The sequence below is a fragment of the Peromyscus californicus genome, unplaced genomic scaffold (genome assembly GCF_007827085.1).
Source record: "Peromyscus californicus insignis strain IS unplaced genomic scaffold, ASM782708v3 Scaffold_7__1_contigs__length_154581171, whole genome shotgun sequence".
NCBI lineage: Eukaryota > Metazoa > Chordata > Mammalia > Rodentia > Cricetidae > Peromyscus > Peromyscus californicus.
This window is the reverse complement of record NW_026294595.1, coordinates 49,501,843-49,518,420: the sequence shown is the minus strand read 5'-3', so window position 1 is coordinate 49,518,420 and position 16,578 is coordinate 49,501,843. Positions and strand designations below refer to the sequence as shown.

The 16,578-nt window shown below is 44.4% G+C and overlaps 1 protein-coding gene across 3 annotated transcripts in view; it reads right to left on the bottom strand.

Moving 5' to 3' along the window:
- The window catches only part of Map3k20 (mitogen-activated protein kinase kinase kinase 20), a 164,825-nt gene extending 148,493 nt beyond the window's left edge, over positions 1–16,332 (bottom strand). The window contains exons 1-2 of one of the 3 annotated variants that reach the window (XM_052724230.1): positions 15,546–16,332; positions 2,888–3,080 (exon numbers count right to left, since the gene is read on the bottom strand). In XM_052724230.1, coding sequence (XP_052580190.1) covers positions 2,888–3,046 — 159 coding nt within the window. In that variant the 5' untranslated portion in view covers positions 3,047–3,080; positions 15,546–16,332. Of the gene's footprint in view, positions 1–2,887; positions 3,081–3,229; positions 3,398–15,545 lie in introns of those variants that run through there. The other 2 variants (XM_052724231.1, XM_052724232.1) reach the window with 2 other exon arrangements.
- Positions 16,333–16,578: the final 246 nt, after the last annotated feature.

Here is a 16,578-nt window from a genome sequence, read left to right as displayed (position 1 = left end):
AATGGCAAGATCTGAAGGTGGACTATCCAATAAAAGTGATATGACCACTCAACTTCCTGACCTTGTTAACTGGATCCTTAAGAGATGCTGAAATACTCTGAATAAATACATATAGCATCTATAATTTATTCTCACAACCAGACAAAAAAAGTAATCATAACTGCATATAAACTAATAGCATAAATGAAGACAAAAGGCAGATGTTGCAAAATGTCACTAAGTGGTAGGCTTAAGTGGTATTAGAGAGGTCACAGCAGTCTTGTAACTTTTCTTGGTGTTTGCTTTAAATAGTTTTTAAAAACATTTTAAGTAAATGCATTTTCAGTAGAAAGGCAACATGTACTTTCTGAAATACGGGGAAGTGCCATATCCTCACTACACTAGAGGTCACAAATGAGGTGCCAATAGTCACACAAGCCACGTTTAAGAATTTGGCATGGGCTGGAGAGATGGCTCAGTGGTTCAGAGCACTGGCTGCTTTTCCAGAGGACCCAGTTCAATTCCCCATAAAAAAATAAACAATTTTCTGGGTGGTAGTGGCACATGCACTTAAAACCCCAGCATTTGGGAGGCAGGTGGAGCTGGAGGCCAGCCTGATCTACAAAATGAGTTCCAGGACAGTCAGAGCTGTTACACAGAGAAACTCTGTCTAGAAAAACCAAAAAAAAAAAAAAAAAGAATGTCATGTACATTCTCCACATTTGACCAAGTTCACAAAACATACATTTAGTCAAATGTCAGGTAATTCTCAAAGAATCCTATGAAGTGAGAAAAACAATGCCCAAGAAGCTTAGGATTGAGTGTATAAATGGGGTGGAGAGTGGGGGGTGGGAGGGTGGAGTTTCGGGGGTGGGGACGGGGTGGTTAGCATTTATCACCTTTATCTTATCACTTAAAAAGTGCCTAGCCAGTAGCCAACGCATATCTTATAAAATACAGGTCCACAAGGGATTCACACTTCCCCTCCAATACCCACCACGGCTCCAGCAGACTTTCACATTGGACTCCTGTTTATTTGGCAGCGTGGGGTGCCTGGCAAGGAGACGAATAATGACCATCTCTGATGACAACAGGCCCCTAAGCGGAAGTGGAGTTTCTGCTTTTCCTGCTCACAAGTTTATGAGTTCTACTCTTGCAATAGAAAAGCAGGATCTGGCAGCTTCCAACGCTCACTTTCACCCAGGGCTTTCCTGTGTCGTTCTCTTGGCCTCTCAAACTGTAAAAATGGGACCATGTATGCACATATGATGGAGAGTAGAAAGTGAATGGGCTGCAACTAATGCTCCCTTTCAAAACCAGCTTCCTGTCTCATCCAATAACCATATCAGAAGCTCCTGTGTCAAAGTCCCACAACCTACCACTTAACATTCTTATGTAAGTGGACAGAATTGGCCTGCTTTCTATTCTCACCTGGTCAGCTAGAGGTCTCAGAGTAAAATCCTGAAGAACAGGAAGCCTGGCCTCCTGAATTCTACCTGCCCCTCCTACTGGGGTGGCCGCTACATTTCCCCATGCTCTACTTCCAATCTATAAAGCTGGGGCAATAATACAAGCTTACTAGATCAAAGAATCCAGTATCAGAAATGATTCTAATGCAAGAACTCGTCTTTACTTAGTATCCTTCTGCTTTGTGTAAAACCTACAGACAGCCCGCAGCAGAGACACCTCAGTGCCACCGTCCTGGTTTCAACAATGGGAGAGCGGGCAGAGGACCTCCAACATAGCATACTAGGGCGGGGGTTGGGGGGAGTTGCGATGCTAACACTGGATTCACAACTCTACCCAGTCATGAGGGGTCACTGGTGGCAGTCAATGATAACAATAAGATCACTTTGGGGGAAGAACACATATTTATGGAAAAGTTCACTTGAAAGGAACAATACTTAGTGAAAACTGGACATAAAAAATAATGGCCAAAATAAGCAAAGGGTAAGTCTTAAAAGCTACCAGCAGGGCAACCACAGATAATGGCAATACACTGTATATTTCAAAAAGTCAAAGGAGAGACATCTGAATGTTTACACCATAAAAGAAATGTTAAACAAGACAATGGATATAATGACTGAAACATGGAATGCACACACGTATTGAAACATTCATTTTTGTGTATGTGTTCTTATGATCAGTTAAAAGGACATTTAAATTTTTAGAAAGTACTCTAAAGAGAAAATTACCAAGCTTCACTTCTTTGGGTCAGCTATACAAATTATTTAATTCTTGAGATATCAAACTGAACGTAGTGGCAGTGGGGTGTGTGTGTCATATTCCTAAGAAAGATAAAGATTCTAAGAGTTCAGGGCTCATCTACATGCAAGACGAGTTCCAGACTCTAAAAGACAAGACCTTATTCTGATTTTACAAGGAAAGGCAGTTCTGTCAGTGCCTAATTCTTTATTTCACGAAACGCACCACTGTGAGGCGAAACCTAATACGCCAGTATTGCTTAATTCAGTAGAAAAATAATACTCTTTGCTTTTTTTTTTTAAAGATAACAGCTAGGGACCACCCCCAACGCAAGGGGTGCAGATGGTAAGCAATGAAAATGCTACCTGCTTCTCTGTACTGCCCCCTCTTGGCTGCCCTGGGAAGTGAAATGCTCCAACCCGCCTGTGTCTGTCTGTAGGACAGCCAGCAGAGGATCCCGGCTTTTTTATACCATGGAAAGAAATCCTCTAGCTTCAGATGACCCCCAGTAGAACTCAGCCCTGAAGCACACACTGCAGTATTTTCTATTTATGGGGTTCCCAGAATGGAAATTGGGAAAGAGCCTCACGGACCAGCCCCAAAGGACCTGCCAGATCCCTTCCAGCTCTGTGGCCCTCTAACTCTAGGTTGAAAGGCTTACATAAGGGCTCCTGTGGACGCCTCCGGTAGCAGACGATCTTACCTCTTTCTCTATTTTGAGTAACTTCTTGACAGCCACCTCCTTGTCCTGTGATATCCATTTGGCTCGATAAACGCTCCCAAAACTTCCTCCACCGCAGTTTTCAAAAAACTGCAAGTCGTCAAATTTAATTTGCACAAAGGAGGCACCGAGAGACGACATCTCATAATGACAAAGTAGTAAACGTCCACAAAATCTGGAGAGAGAAAGAAGAGAAATGACGAACCGCAAACAGAGTAGAGTCCCGCTGGAGATATTTATAACAAGTCCCGTGAAACTTCCAGAAAGACCATGCCGACGTCAGGAAGAAAAGCGAGACAGACACATCGAAATGAAAACGCTCACCCTGGCAGCCAGTGCAAAATTCAAGAGCAGCTTGTCCAGGCTTGGGAATGGCTCAGACTTCCCCCCAACAGAACCTGTCATAGCACTTCCTACACATCCCGAGGAGCTCTGCCTAAAGGCCACTGTGTCATCAGGTCTCCTACCAGGAAGCCCTGACACACAGAAACCATGCTTTCAACAGTAGGCTTGCACAGTTCTTCTGGCATGCGTGGCATGCCATCTCTCCATGTTGCCCTTGCTTCACAGGAAGCAGACACAGCCTAAGCCTCCCAGCATCCTAGCGCCGGCACAGCCAAAACATACAAAGTAAACACGCGTTCAGTGTTTAGACTCCAAACGAGATTGCACTTAGCAGTCAAAGGAAAGCTGGCCAAGGGCTTCCAAACGTGTCTCACTAGGCTGCACACCATAGCAGAACCGATTTTCTAAGAGACGTTGTCCCTGATTACAATATATTAAGTCACCCAAAGAATACTGCCAAAGATGTTAAAAAAATATTATGCTTGTTTCCAGAGGAACCGATGACCCCTCCCAGAGATTACTGCAGTGAGATTCTCTATGATTGAAGGGTTCTTACTCTTCCCCAGGTATGTGTCCATTCTTAATTCTCTATGCCAAACCATAAATTATCGGGAAAAACAAAACTCAAAACACACAAATGATGGAGTAAGCTTTTGAGCAAGCATAAAAAGCTACAGGAGGTGGATAAAAGAATCTGGATATGCATCCTTTCTGTAACTGTAAAGCACAATATTACAATCTTGGAGCAAAAAAGGTGAACCTATATTTGAGGACATTCTAAAAAAAAATTGGCTTATGCTCCTAATGGTCACCATCATGAAAGACTTAACACGTAAAAAGAAAAACATCTATATAAGAACTTAATCCAACGGTTGTGGTGCATGCCTTTAATCCCAGCACTCGAGAGGCAGAGGCAGGCAGATCTCTGTGAGTTCGAGGCCAGCCTGGGCTACAGAGTGAGTTCCAGGACAGGCACCAAAGCTACACAGAGATACCCTGTCTTGAAAAATCAAAAAAGAAAAAGAAAAAAGAAAAGAAAGAAAGAAAAAGAAAGAACTTAAAGACATCTATGATGAAATAAAATGTGTGGTCACTCTGAATTTATCCCCTATAAGACATACTGAATATGATGCCTGCCACTTATTTTAAGATGATTCTGACCCCCAAAACACACGAGGGAAGGGGAACACAAGTGTGTAAGAGGGAGAAAGAAATGTGGCAAAATTAAGAGCTACAAATCAGAAAAATGAATAGGCATTTCACTACCCCGGCCATTTTCTATGAAGTCTGATTTTTTTTCTTTCAAAATAAAAGGTAGAAGGAAACAGTCTGTATACAGTCTGTAACAGACTATAAATTCACAGTTTCTCCATCTACCATGCAGGGCTTTGCCGAGAGATGCACACAGGCAGCTCAGAGATCTCAGTGCGCAGCTGGCTTAGCTACCCCATTTTAGGAACATCAGCTCACTGAAGAATGTTGATTTCTTATGCGAAGTCCAAGTCGGCTCCACTTTGGGGAGAAGGCAAGAAAGAAAAAAACGAAGCGATTTGTTTACCCTCTAATGTTTAGAAGATTGAGTCGACACAAAAACAGAGGGAGGGGGTGGCTGTGAGGAACACAGACACAGTCTATTGCTACATTTAATTCAGCAATTTCCCAGACTCACTACAATTCAGAGTTAACTGCAGAAGAGGTTTACAGAAAATGTAGGTGGATGTGCCAACAGACAGTGTGTGCAAAGCAAAAGCTTTTACAATAAATGTCAAACACTGTATGCTAGATCTCCAGAGGACAGCCAAGGACAGGTCTATGTCTTTACAGTTAATTTTATCCACTATAAGAATTTAAACTGGACTGCGGAGCTTATAAGACAATGCAAATCCACGGTCTCCCTATTCCCCCCTCAACTCTCACTGCTGAGAAAGGGACTCATATCAGGTCCTTTGAGCATTTTCTCTTATTCATCACATTTCTAAGTCATGTGCTTAAATATTATAGCTTCTTAACTCTTTCCATTTTAGATCTTGTTACAACTCCCTGTGAGGGATTCAGTTCTTACACACCATCCTCAACCTCCATACACTCAGGTTCTATACTGTTCTAACCCTCTGTTTACAACCTCAACATTTGGCTAAGTCAATATTCGCAGTTGATAGTAGTCTTGCAAAGTCAATATTATTCCCAGCACTGCCATGCAGCAATTATATTTTCCTTGGATAACTTTTTGTTTCTCCTGGAGTTATTAGTTGCTCTGTTTTTGTGTTCTATTGTTTGTTTAGCTTTTCATACTACTGATAAACTTATCCAACTCATCAAATTCTCCCAGGAACTGCAAAACTCCCAACAAAGTTAAAAAAACAAAACAAAATAAAACAAATAAACAACAACAAAACAACACCAGGATCTTCTTCCTTCATTCTCTGTTATCCTGGAGGAAGAAGATGCTGGTTTTCATTGAAACATTCTTTCTAAACACTTCATCTTGATTCAGTCTGCTATGGGATGTTCTGAATGCTGTAAATGTGTTGCTCTGATTGGTTGATAAATAAAATACTGATTGGCCAGTAGCCAGGCAGGAAGTATAGGCGGGATAAACAGACAAGGAGAATTCTGGGAAGTGGAAGGCTGAGTGAGTAGATACCAGCCTGCCGTCCCAGGGAGCAGCATGTAAAGGTAAAGCCACAGAACATGTGGCAACATATAGATTAACAGAAATGGGCTGAGTTTAAATATAAGAGCTAGTCAGTGGAAAGCCTTAGCTAATGGCCGAACAGTTTTAATTAATATAAGCCTCTGTGTGTTTACTTGGGTCTGAGCAGCTGTGGACCATGCAGGACACAGAAAAACTTCAGTTACATCAGTCTGACTGGAATGGTTGCTTCCCAGGCCAGACTGTAACTGAGATTTCATCCCCTATGCCATTCAAAGACCTTCCTCTTTCACCCTCTGGGGAAAAACGCTGCCCCTGGATCTTCAGTTCCTCTTTCTGGACTTATGTCTGCACCTTGACAACACACATCTTCTACTGGCTCTCTGAGTAGAGGGCAGAGAATGGGGGTCTCTGAGTCTCCACTAGGAACCTGTCTGCTGTTCTAGGAAGGATATTAACCTTTATGTAATTGTGAAAGTATTATTTCATTTTCTTCTAATGAACTTATCCATTCATTTTGTGAGTGTGAATGCTCTGCCTGCATGTGTGTCTGGGGTGCACAGAAGCTGAAGGAGTCATCAGATCTCCCAGAAATAGAGTCACAGGTGGTTGCGAGCCACCATGTGGGTGCTGGGAACTGAACCTGGGTCCTCTGCAAGAGCAGCAAGTACTCTTAACCACTGAGCCATCTCTCTCATCTAATTTTTTTTCCTCAAAGATTTTTTTTTTATTGTATGTGTATGAGTGTTTTGCTTGCATGTATGTATGTGCACCTCGTACATGCCTGGTGCCTGCAGTGTTCAGAAGAAAGCAATAGATCCTCTGGAATTAGTTATAGACAGATGCCAGCCTCCCTGGGGGTGCTGGGAATGGAACCCACGTCCCTTGAAAGAACAACAAATGTTCTTAACTGCTGAGCCATCTCTTCAGCCCTTCTTTTTATTTTATATGCAGCTATGGAGCAGGCTGATGCCATTCTGATTTCTAAACCTTTTTACATTTTTTTTCTAAAAAGCTTTTAAAATCATTTCTTTATCTGTAGAATTCTGCCTTGTATTAGGCTGTCTGGAGATGGTTTTTTTTTTTTCACACACTGGTAGGACACTCGGTTCCGATCTTTAACTCGTGCCTTTGAATCTCAATTGTCTCATGTTCCTTTATCACTCGAGCCACTTTTATTTCGTGTCTTATTTCTCACGCATGCGTGAAGTGCTGCTTGCAGGCTCCCCTTATGTGCTGACCTCTGTCACATCCCCACGCTGGGCGCAGGCAACATGTCCGCTTCAAACACCCATCTCTACCTAGCAAACCTGTCCCTAACCATGTCTTTGAAGCCCATATGAAAAACTGCATTCTTTTTATCTACTCATCTTTCCCATCAAATTCCCACCAGAACATAAACTCCCTAAACCCAAAAGTCATTTTTCTCTGTACCTGGATTTTCAGTACCCCACTTAAAACCAAACAGGCAGTGTGTACATTTTCTACTCCAAACTATCTGTTGAATGACTGGATTTTAGTTAATTTTCCCGTTATAATTCCTGCAGCTGCAAAGATTTCAATCAAACTAAGGAAAGGGAGACCTGCCATTTTCATGGTGCCCTCACAAGGACTCTAAACCTAATCCTGTTTGAGAAGCTGCCACAGGCTTCTTGGGAAACCTGGGGCCTCTAGTACTGTGTGCCTCTTAGTTTGGGTTGAGTTAGAGGAGAGGTGGAGAACCCTTTCCAAACCAAAGAAGGATAAGATCGCTAAGAACTACCTTGACCCCGCTGGTCAGAACCCTTGGCTATGATTGCCACCCCTGACAGAGGCAACAAGGCACGGTCTTCCACACTGATTACTCACACTGTCACACACCCTGCTCTTTGGGAATTGGCTCTATGTGAATGAACTACGAACTATTGGATGTTTTATTGAGATTGTAAAAATTAAGTTCCTTCTTGATTTCTGAAGAGATTAACAATTTTAGAGTGTCTAGTTCAGATTTTACTCCAATGAGCTCAGCCAGGCATCATACCCTTCAGTGGAAAAGTTTGGTTTAGCTTTCCACCCCCATATACATACATGTTATATATGTGTGTATACACATGTATATGCGTGCATCTGTGTACACGTGTGTGTGCATGCATGCATGCATGCATGCACATGCATGTATGTATGCACATATGCCAGGCTACTATGTATATCGCTTCTCCTTTCATTTTAAGTTGCTGTTCAAAGAAGATCAGCTTATGAGGAGAAGAATGAAAGATGAGCTGCTGCTAACTAAACCCAGAGCATCTTGGGGAAGAGGCTGATCAAATTATAGCATCAAGACCTGACCAAATGATGCTCTAGCTTTTCAGAAACAAATCTACTAGTCTAGACCAGTGCAGCCATCTATTAAGCAGGGAGCCATCTATACCCACTTACTTACAAAGGGTCCCAGGCCATATACAATGCTTTCAACCCACTGTGTCCGAAGACCAGCTTTTACATAATACAGCCAATCACACAGCACTGTACGTGGACTCAGAATAGGACTATCACTGACATCAAAACATAATAAGGGGTCACAATTTTGAAGACAGTAGCAAGTTGGTGAAGTCCAGCCATCTGCTTACTTGAACAGTAGCCAAAACTCTGTGATTTTAAAAATGTCCCTAAATTAAAAATACAAAAATAAATTCAACTGTTAACTAAATGATAAAAGCATATATATAGTACCGTCCAGTTAATTACAAAAGCAGAACCAAATAAAGGTAGAAAAACCTTAAACACAGCACTATTTTACTTTTTAGTCTCCCATCTTCTCAAAAAAGGGGCTGGGGTTAGGACTTAACCCAGAGGGCTTTTGCTTCTTGATTGGTAACAGTCTCAAGTCAGTCATCTGTCGACATGCCCCACTTTATTTTTTGTCAAAAATTAAAAACAAAAATAAAAAAAGACTACTTGAAGGTCTCACATTTGAAACGCAAAGTTTTAAAATTAGATGGGACTGAGTTGAATTCTGCCTCCACCTCCCTGGAAACAATCCCTTTTCCTCCAACGACGACATTTCTAAACCTCATGAGCAAGGATTTGAGATGCTTCCATTTGATAACCCTGATGGCACTGGGAAACGTTATTTCTAAGCACAGATAAGCAGCACAGCAGAGACCCAGTTAGCCAGAGCTAGCCACAGATCCCAAGGACAAGCTACCAGAGCTCAGCTCAGGTGAAGGACTGTGCTTCTGCAAAGCCTGCTTCCTGGCTTCCTCCGGGCTTCCCCTGCGCTCTTCGCTCTTCGTAGGGAGGCAGAGACCGCGTGGAAGGGCCTTGCGCATGCCCAGCAAGGAAACCACACACAGCAGGTGGCAACAGTGGCTTTCTCACTGTTGTCATAAGCTTTGATGCCATCCATCCTTTCAGCCCTCATAACTGGCATGTCTTCCCTTTCCCCCTTTCAGAACTGCGTTCTATTTTATTTCAATCACTTATGCTTGCACAAGGATTAACAAATGCCCATGGATGTCTAAGTCCTTTCCATCTGTGTTTATGTATTTTAATTTCTTCTCACCCTTTTGTTTGCTCTCCCTTTGGAGGTTGAGTCATTGTGCAAAATGTAACTTACTAGCAAGGATTATTTATTTACTTCGCAGACAAGGTCTCACTATGTTGTCCAGGCTGGCCTTGAACTTGAACTTGAACCTTGATCCCCCTGCCTCAGCTTCCCAAGCGCCAAAGTTAAAGATGTACACCAACATGCCTAGCTATAATTATATTTTTTCCTTTCAAACTGTTTTTCATAGAGATGAATCCTATTTAAGTTACCAGAAGATTTTTTTTTCCTTTGCCCTTTTAGATACTAGTATTTGTAGGACATATTTATTCAATTACAGTACTCACTTTCTGTGGTCTTCCTTCTAATCTTAGCTATTCAAAGCACATGGGTGCCTGATTCAACAAAACTATAACCTGCTTTATCAAATACCTCCACGCCGTAATGAAAAAATTAAATTAACTCTACCAATAGAGACTGGAATTTCTCTGGATTTTTCTCTTTTGGATATATGGACCCATTATTTCTAATACACATACTTCCTCTTTTTCCATCCCTAATTTATACTTTCCTTTTGTCATTCTTCACAAAAGTAGCTATAAGTTTATTTCTGGCACAACATAAGAAGAAAAACTAATTTGCGTCATCGTGATCAAGATAAACTTTTTTAAAGAGATTTCTCAGGCTAAAGAGATGGCTCAGTGGATAAGATTACTTGCTGTGCAAGCAAAAGGATCTGGGTTCAAATCCCTGGCACCTATGTAAAAGTCACACATGGCAATGCATGCCTGTAATCCCAGTGCTGGGGGTGGGGGCAGAGACAAGTGGATTCTGGGAGCTCGCCAGCCACCCAGTCTAGCCAAAATGGCAAGCTTCCGATTCAGTGAGAAACCTTGTCTCAAAAAATAAGGCAGAGAGATAGAAGACACCTAGCGTCTTCCTTTGGCTCTGCATGCACTTGCCCATGCACAAGCGCGCGCACACACACACACACACACACACACACACACACACACACACACACGAATACACCACACATATGCACGGAAGGGAGGGGAGGGGAGGGAGAGGAGAAGAAAGGATTCTTGCGTCTTCGGCTCAGCAGGTAAGAGCACTTGCAAGCAAGCCTGAGTTTGACCCTAGGAACCCACGGGGTAGAAGAAGAGAACTGACTCCCACAACTTGTCCTCTGACCTCCATGCATTGGCACGTCCAAACATACACATACACACACAATAAAAAATAAAAAAAACCTTAAAGATGCTTTCTCAAAAGCAGCCCTCAGCCTTGCTCCGAAGGGTGTTTCTTCATACAGTTCAGTAAGTACATGAATCAAAACCGCTTATCGTCACGTGCTTTACAATGCTGTTTGGAATTACTGTCCTGTATTCTTCTAAGGGCATATCTTTTTTTAAAGAATTGGGAAATCTTTGGTTTGATGCATTTCTTCATAATGTCAGGGTCAGAGATTTAAAGAAGCAATTCCTGAACAGACTGCTCTGTGTCTTTCTTTAAAAAAAAAAAATCATTAACAATAAAAGCTGCAAAAGTAGGTCTAAGAATAAAACTAACTAGAAGTGTGTCTACTTTGCTACTTTCCTCTAAACTGCTTCCAGAAAAGCAGCGCTCACATAAAACAGGCTGAGCCCAGGAAACAGGACTTCTCCCGGCGTGGTAGCTGAGGAGACGATTCCCCTCTCTATCTGTGCTTTACCATATAAGTAATATAATTCTTCAGACGGAGCAAAGGTTAAAATAAAAACAAGCTAGTTAAATGAAACATTCTTATTCATCCATTAATATCCCAATAAATAAAAATCAACTCCCATGGCATGCTTCCTTGCCAGAAATGCTGTTAGCAGAAATAAAATAAATAAGAAGCAGGGAAGTGGTTGGTGGAGAGACGCTGTGTGAAACGAGTCTGTGTTAGAAAAAGCCCAACTAGGAAACAAGAGGTAAGTACATCCACGTCCTGGGGCCACTGGAGGGGCTCTCGTGGAAAGAGAAGAGATGGGACTGTCCCTGAGTAAAGACGGGGAACACGGAGAGGGCATATTTCTGGGGCTGTCTAGAAGAACGCACAGGTGCCTGGGGCTGGTGCTCGTCTGGGTAAAAGGTCCACTGCCTAAGCCAGCCCCCCACTCATCGTGGGGATTTGCTGTACAGTCCTCTACTCCAGCACTGTCCCTGTCAAATAGGAAATACCCAACCAGCCTGGCTTCTGACAAACAGGGTGCAACTTCAGATTGGTTACCTAGAAGGAATGCTTCCTAACGTGGGTCCACATGCGGGTCAGAACCGGGTCATCTGAAGGAAGATGAAGGCTAAGACAGACACGAGGATATTCACATCAGTCCAGAGCAAGACCTGCATTATCCTTTGCTGACTGAGAGGTAAAAATGATCTGTGGGTACAAATGCCACAATCGCTGGTGACTCGTGCCACAAGAAACTCTTCCGCCCTCTGGGCAGCGAGTGACACATCTCTGAGTGTTCAACAGGAGGAGGAGGAGGAGGCATGGAGTGGAGATCCTGCATCAGTGAGCTAAGAATGGATGTGTCTCCAAGGTCTCCTTCAGCCTTACTGGCACAGTGACGAACCAGGTTTGTACGAGGTGCTGATAGACCACCTCCCTTTACTAGGAGACACACCTGACGGTAAACATAGGCCGGGGTGGGGGGGGGGGGTGTTCAGGAATCTGTATCTTCGATGGAAATAATGGAAGTTCTTGGGCCACACTCTTGAAATTCTTCTCTCATAGCTGGAGAGGTCCACATTCCAATGTCCATCTTGAACTCTTCTCTCCCATCCCCAAAGCAAAGAGCTCTTTGCATCGTGGGACCATCAGGATAAGCACAGACCATACAGATTCTTGGGATGATGAACTAATTCAACTCTTTCCCTAGCAAAATGGAGTCACATTCCCTCCTCCATCAGGCTGGGCTACAAACCTGAGCAGGGCCAACCCCATCTTCCCACGTGTTTATTCCCACACAGGCAGTACGCACTCTGCTGAGAAGGTGGGTGAGTCCCACAGCACTCATCCGACTTTCAGATGTAGAGGAATGAATGGGTCTGTTTAGATTCGTTTGCTCAGTTGAGGAAGACAAGTGGATTTTTAAGGTTAAATGCAAGACTTTAAAGCAGACATTTGCCTACATTGGAGGTGCTTATGGTTGTATCTGCAGATCCTCAAAGGGACACACTCTCCTTCACAGTAGGGTATTTTGATAGCAAATATTTACTCCACGGCCTAGAGATAAATGTGTTCCTTCTCCTTTAGTGCTTCCTGTGTGGAGTCCTGAACTGGGACCCTGAAGACAGGAGCTACTCAAAACGAGCCCTGTGAATGGTTCCAAGTGATCTTAGCTCTGGCTTCTCAGTCATAGCCTTCCCATGTTCCCCTAACTTCCAAACTCTTTCTATATATACTTAAGTGTATTAATCTTCAAATTCATTCCCAACATACAATATTACAGAATCGCTTTGGAAACCATTGTATACAAAGAGGACCAGGTAGGAAAATTCCATCTACTCTCAGCATATACATTTAAGTACGAAAGGAACAGGGCAAAACACTGTGGGCAAGCCTTGCCTGGGAGAGCAGAGTTATGCACAGCTTGAGAAATGTGGGAAAGCCCTCTCTGCACTCAGTCCCGGTAGCTGGAGCCTCGGGGACTTCAGGGACAAGCCCGAGCATTTCCACATGCTGTCTCATAGACCTCTCCCCAGGAAGCAGGTATCACTGTCTCCCAAGGGTGTGAACGGCTGGCCAAGCCTCATTTACATATGACACCACTGGAATTCCACGTGGGTCCCCTCCTTTTCTTCTACCGTATGCCTTTTTTCTACCTCAGCATTTCCTGCCTCCTAATTGTCCTTTTTTTTTTTCTATAAACTGACTCATTTCTTGTTAGGGTAATGACTAGATTGCTTCCTATCCACGTATTTGAGGCTTTGGTTTTCTATTAGCAATGGTGTCAATGGGTTAAGTATCAGATGTGTGGCTCCTGGTTCTCGTGGTGTTTTAGTGGGTGGGGATTTTTTATCTCCTAGTATACCCAATGCTTCAGCTGTCTCTAGGAGGGTCTGACACAAAAGCCCCTGTAGTATCAGCCAAATCATCATACTCTGGCATGGATAGCTGTCTTCCCCGCACAGGTAACAACTTTGGATACAGCTGGAACTATGCTTATTTATGTGTAGTGGACCAAGGTTAATAGCCACAAAGGAAGTAGCCTGAATCTTCCCCACAGTCAGATGGAAGGTGTCTCAGCTGTTGCTATTATATTTAGATAGACCAGGCCCCGCCCCTTGTCAATCTGTCCTGGGCAGAATAAAATGGAAAACAAATGATCCCAACTTTTACTCCCAACATCTGAGGGTACAGAGGCTCTCTCAATCCAACTATACTGTATCACCACAAACTCCTTTTCCCAGCTTAACAGAAGAACTCACTGGCTCTTCTCTGAATGTGTCAAGTTCTAAACTCCACTGGCTGTTCTGCTGGGCACACTGCGAGCTTCATCTGACCTCTTTTCTTCAGTGTCTCCTCGGATGATTCAGTTGTTCACCCCACACCCTTCGTAACTCCTGTGCACAGCTCTGCAGCCCTATCAGACTCAGTTGCACTGCTTAGCCCAGATAGGCACCAAGCCAAAGTATTGCCAATTGCGCTCACTCCTCACCGACTTAAAATACACACTGCAGCTTGCCAAGTTTCCTTATTTGGCAAGAAGGTCCCTCAGTTCCCAAGATCTTTGACCATCCATTTTTAGATCTAAATCTGTGTGCTTAATATTTGGTTATTACTTCCCTTAATGTGTTCTTATGTATCACAACCCCCCCCCCCCCCCCGCAAAAAAAAAAAACTTTTAAAAGATCAATCAACTACTTGATTTCCTAGACAACAAAATGTTTCCCACTTAAACTTTTGACTTGCACATTCTTCAGTTAAAAAAAAAAACTTCAAAATAATCCCCAAAAGTACTTGCAGAAATTATATTGTAAAAGATGAAAATAAACAGGACACAGTGCTCCAAAAAGACCATTTTTCCTCTGTCTTAATTCTCTTTCCAAACAAGCTAAATTCATGTTCATTTACAATCTCCCAAATCTCTCACTATTGTAGCAGAAATCTAAGACAAAGACTCCACAAATGACCAAAACCATAATTAAAATGTAGCCGTCACTTTTTTTTTCTTTTGATCAAAAAAAAAAAAAAAAAAAGAATGAAATGGCATTGTAGAGACAGGCCTACACAAAGAAGTCTGGTCTTGAATCATTTGTTTATTTTTATCATTAAATATTTTGGTAGGTTTAGGATTCACTAAATCCTGGCAGTTGGTTTCATCTACCGTCAAGAAAGCCAGAAGATTCGCTACAACCACTTCAGGGGTAAAACAGGAAGACACTTCAACAACAGTCTGAACTCAGATATCCTCAACCCATTCTGGAAAGACAGTTCTCATACGCATTATTAATGAAGGCTGCTTATTGTGAAATCGCTGGAACGGGCCACCAAATGGTGTGCTTTCATTATTAACGAAACTAACAAAAATAGTAATTATGCTCTCCATAAACAGTGCTTATGCAGGATCTCCAGGCGCATGAGAAACATACATTTTGAGCAACCCAACAATGACGTGCCATTGTTTTTCAGGCAGTCCCATGTCATCTGGGCAGTTTAGAATTAAAGTTTTTCTGAGGGCTGTCACGCGCGGGGCGAGGCGTGGCTGCGGCCGGGGGGCACTCACCGCCGAGCCGGGTGTGGGTCCCCGTGCCCACCGCCCCCGCGTGTGCTCCCCTGGAAGGAAAAGGTGCTCGGGAAGGGCAGCCGCCGCAGGCTCCCCTAGATCACCGCGGGCTGTGCCAGGCCCGGCTCTTCCGGGCACCGAGTGCCCCACGGGATTGCCCCGGACTTGCCCAAGCCGTACTCGGCTCAGCGGCAGGGGGCCGCGGGGCTCCGGGGCACGGGGCACCGGGCACGGGCCGAGGCCAGCCGCCCGCCGAGCCCCGGCCTCCCGCACCCGCGCTGCCCGGGTCCCCGCAGGCCCGGGCCCCGTCGATCCTCCAGGGTGGTGCTCCCTCCCGCCTCCCAGGTCCCCCGCGGCCCCTACCTTGCTCCCGGGCCGGGTGCGAGCGGCGGCGGGGGTCGGGGACGGCGGCCCGCGCTGCTCCCACGCTTCCGCCGGAGTCAGGAGTTGAACATTCCGCCTCTCCGCGCGGCGCCAATGAGGAAGACGTCGCGGCAACAGCACCACCTACCTCCAGGCGCGGAACCGCCGCCGGCCGCCCAGCCTCCCGGCACGCCCGGCCCGGCGCCCAGCGGGAAGGCCCCGGCGCGGGGTCACGGAGACCCCAGGGGTTGCATGCCCCCGGCGGGACCTGATGCGCCGGCTGGGAAGGGGACCCAAGAGGGAAGTCGATGTCTATGGAGACAGGGTTGCAGGTGCCTCCGTTGGCACCATCAACAGGTACTTTGGGGATTTTGAGGAGGAGTCACACCGCCTGCTGCTCTGGTTGGTGACTTTAAGATAAAGTGCCTGCGATTTCACACTGAGGTGACAGAGTCCATGGCAAGTGTGGGAGAAGAAAAAAAAGTGTCACCGGGCTTTAAAGAAGAAAAGAAATTGACTGGAGAGGGTGGAACTGGAGAGGAAAGAGAGAAGAGGCCGCAAAAGTGGGGGAGACGTTTTCTGAATTAGAATTGAGTCATGCACACACCTGGAGGACGGGGAAAGTTGAAATGGAGTAAAATGGGTGTTTGTGTTTTAGGGCATTGCTTTATATTGGAGCACGTGGCTTACAAGCCTTAAGACAGTAAGCCACATTCTTCCCCCGTCCCCCATTCATTTTCGTGGTGATTTGGAGAGTTCCCTAGGAATGGAAACAGGATAAATGGTAGATATCGCCACTTCCTGCTTACAGAAAGGACCGTGAGGACCTGAGTTAGAAGGTACAGCGTGGAATCTTTTTTTTTAAAAAAAGGAAATTGGAAATGAGAGACACATTTCAGAAAGAGGCCACAGAAATTGGTGACCCATTCGATTGGCAAAGAAGAAAGCAGTGATGCCAGGATTTGAGACCTGGGTGACTGGAAGAATGATGGTGTCATTGACAGAAATAGAACTCTGTGGAGAGGAGACTGGC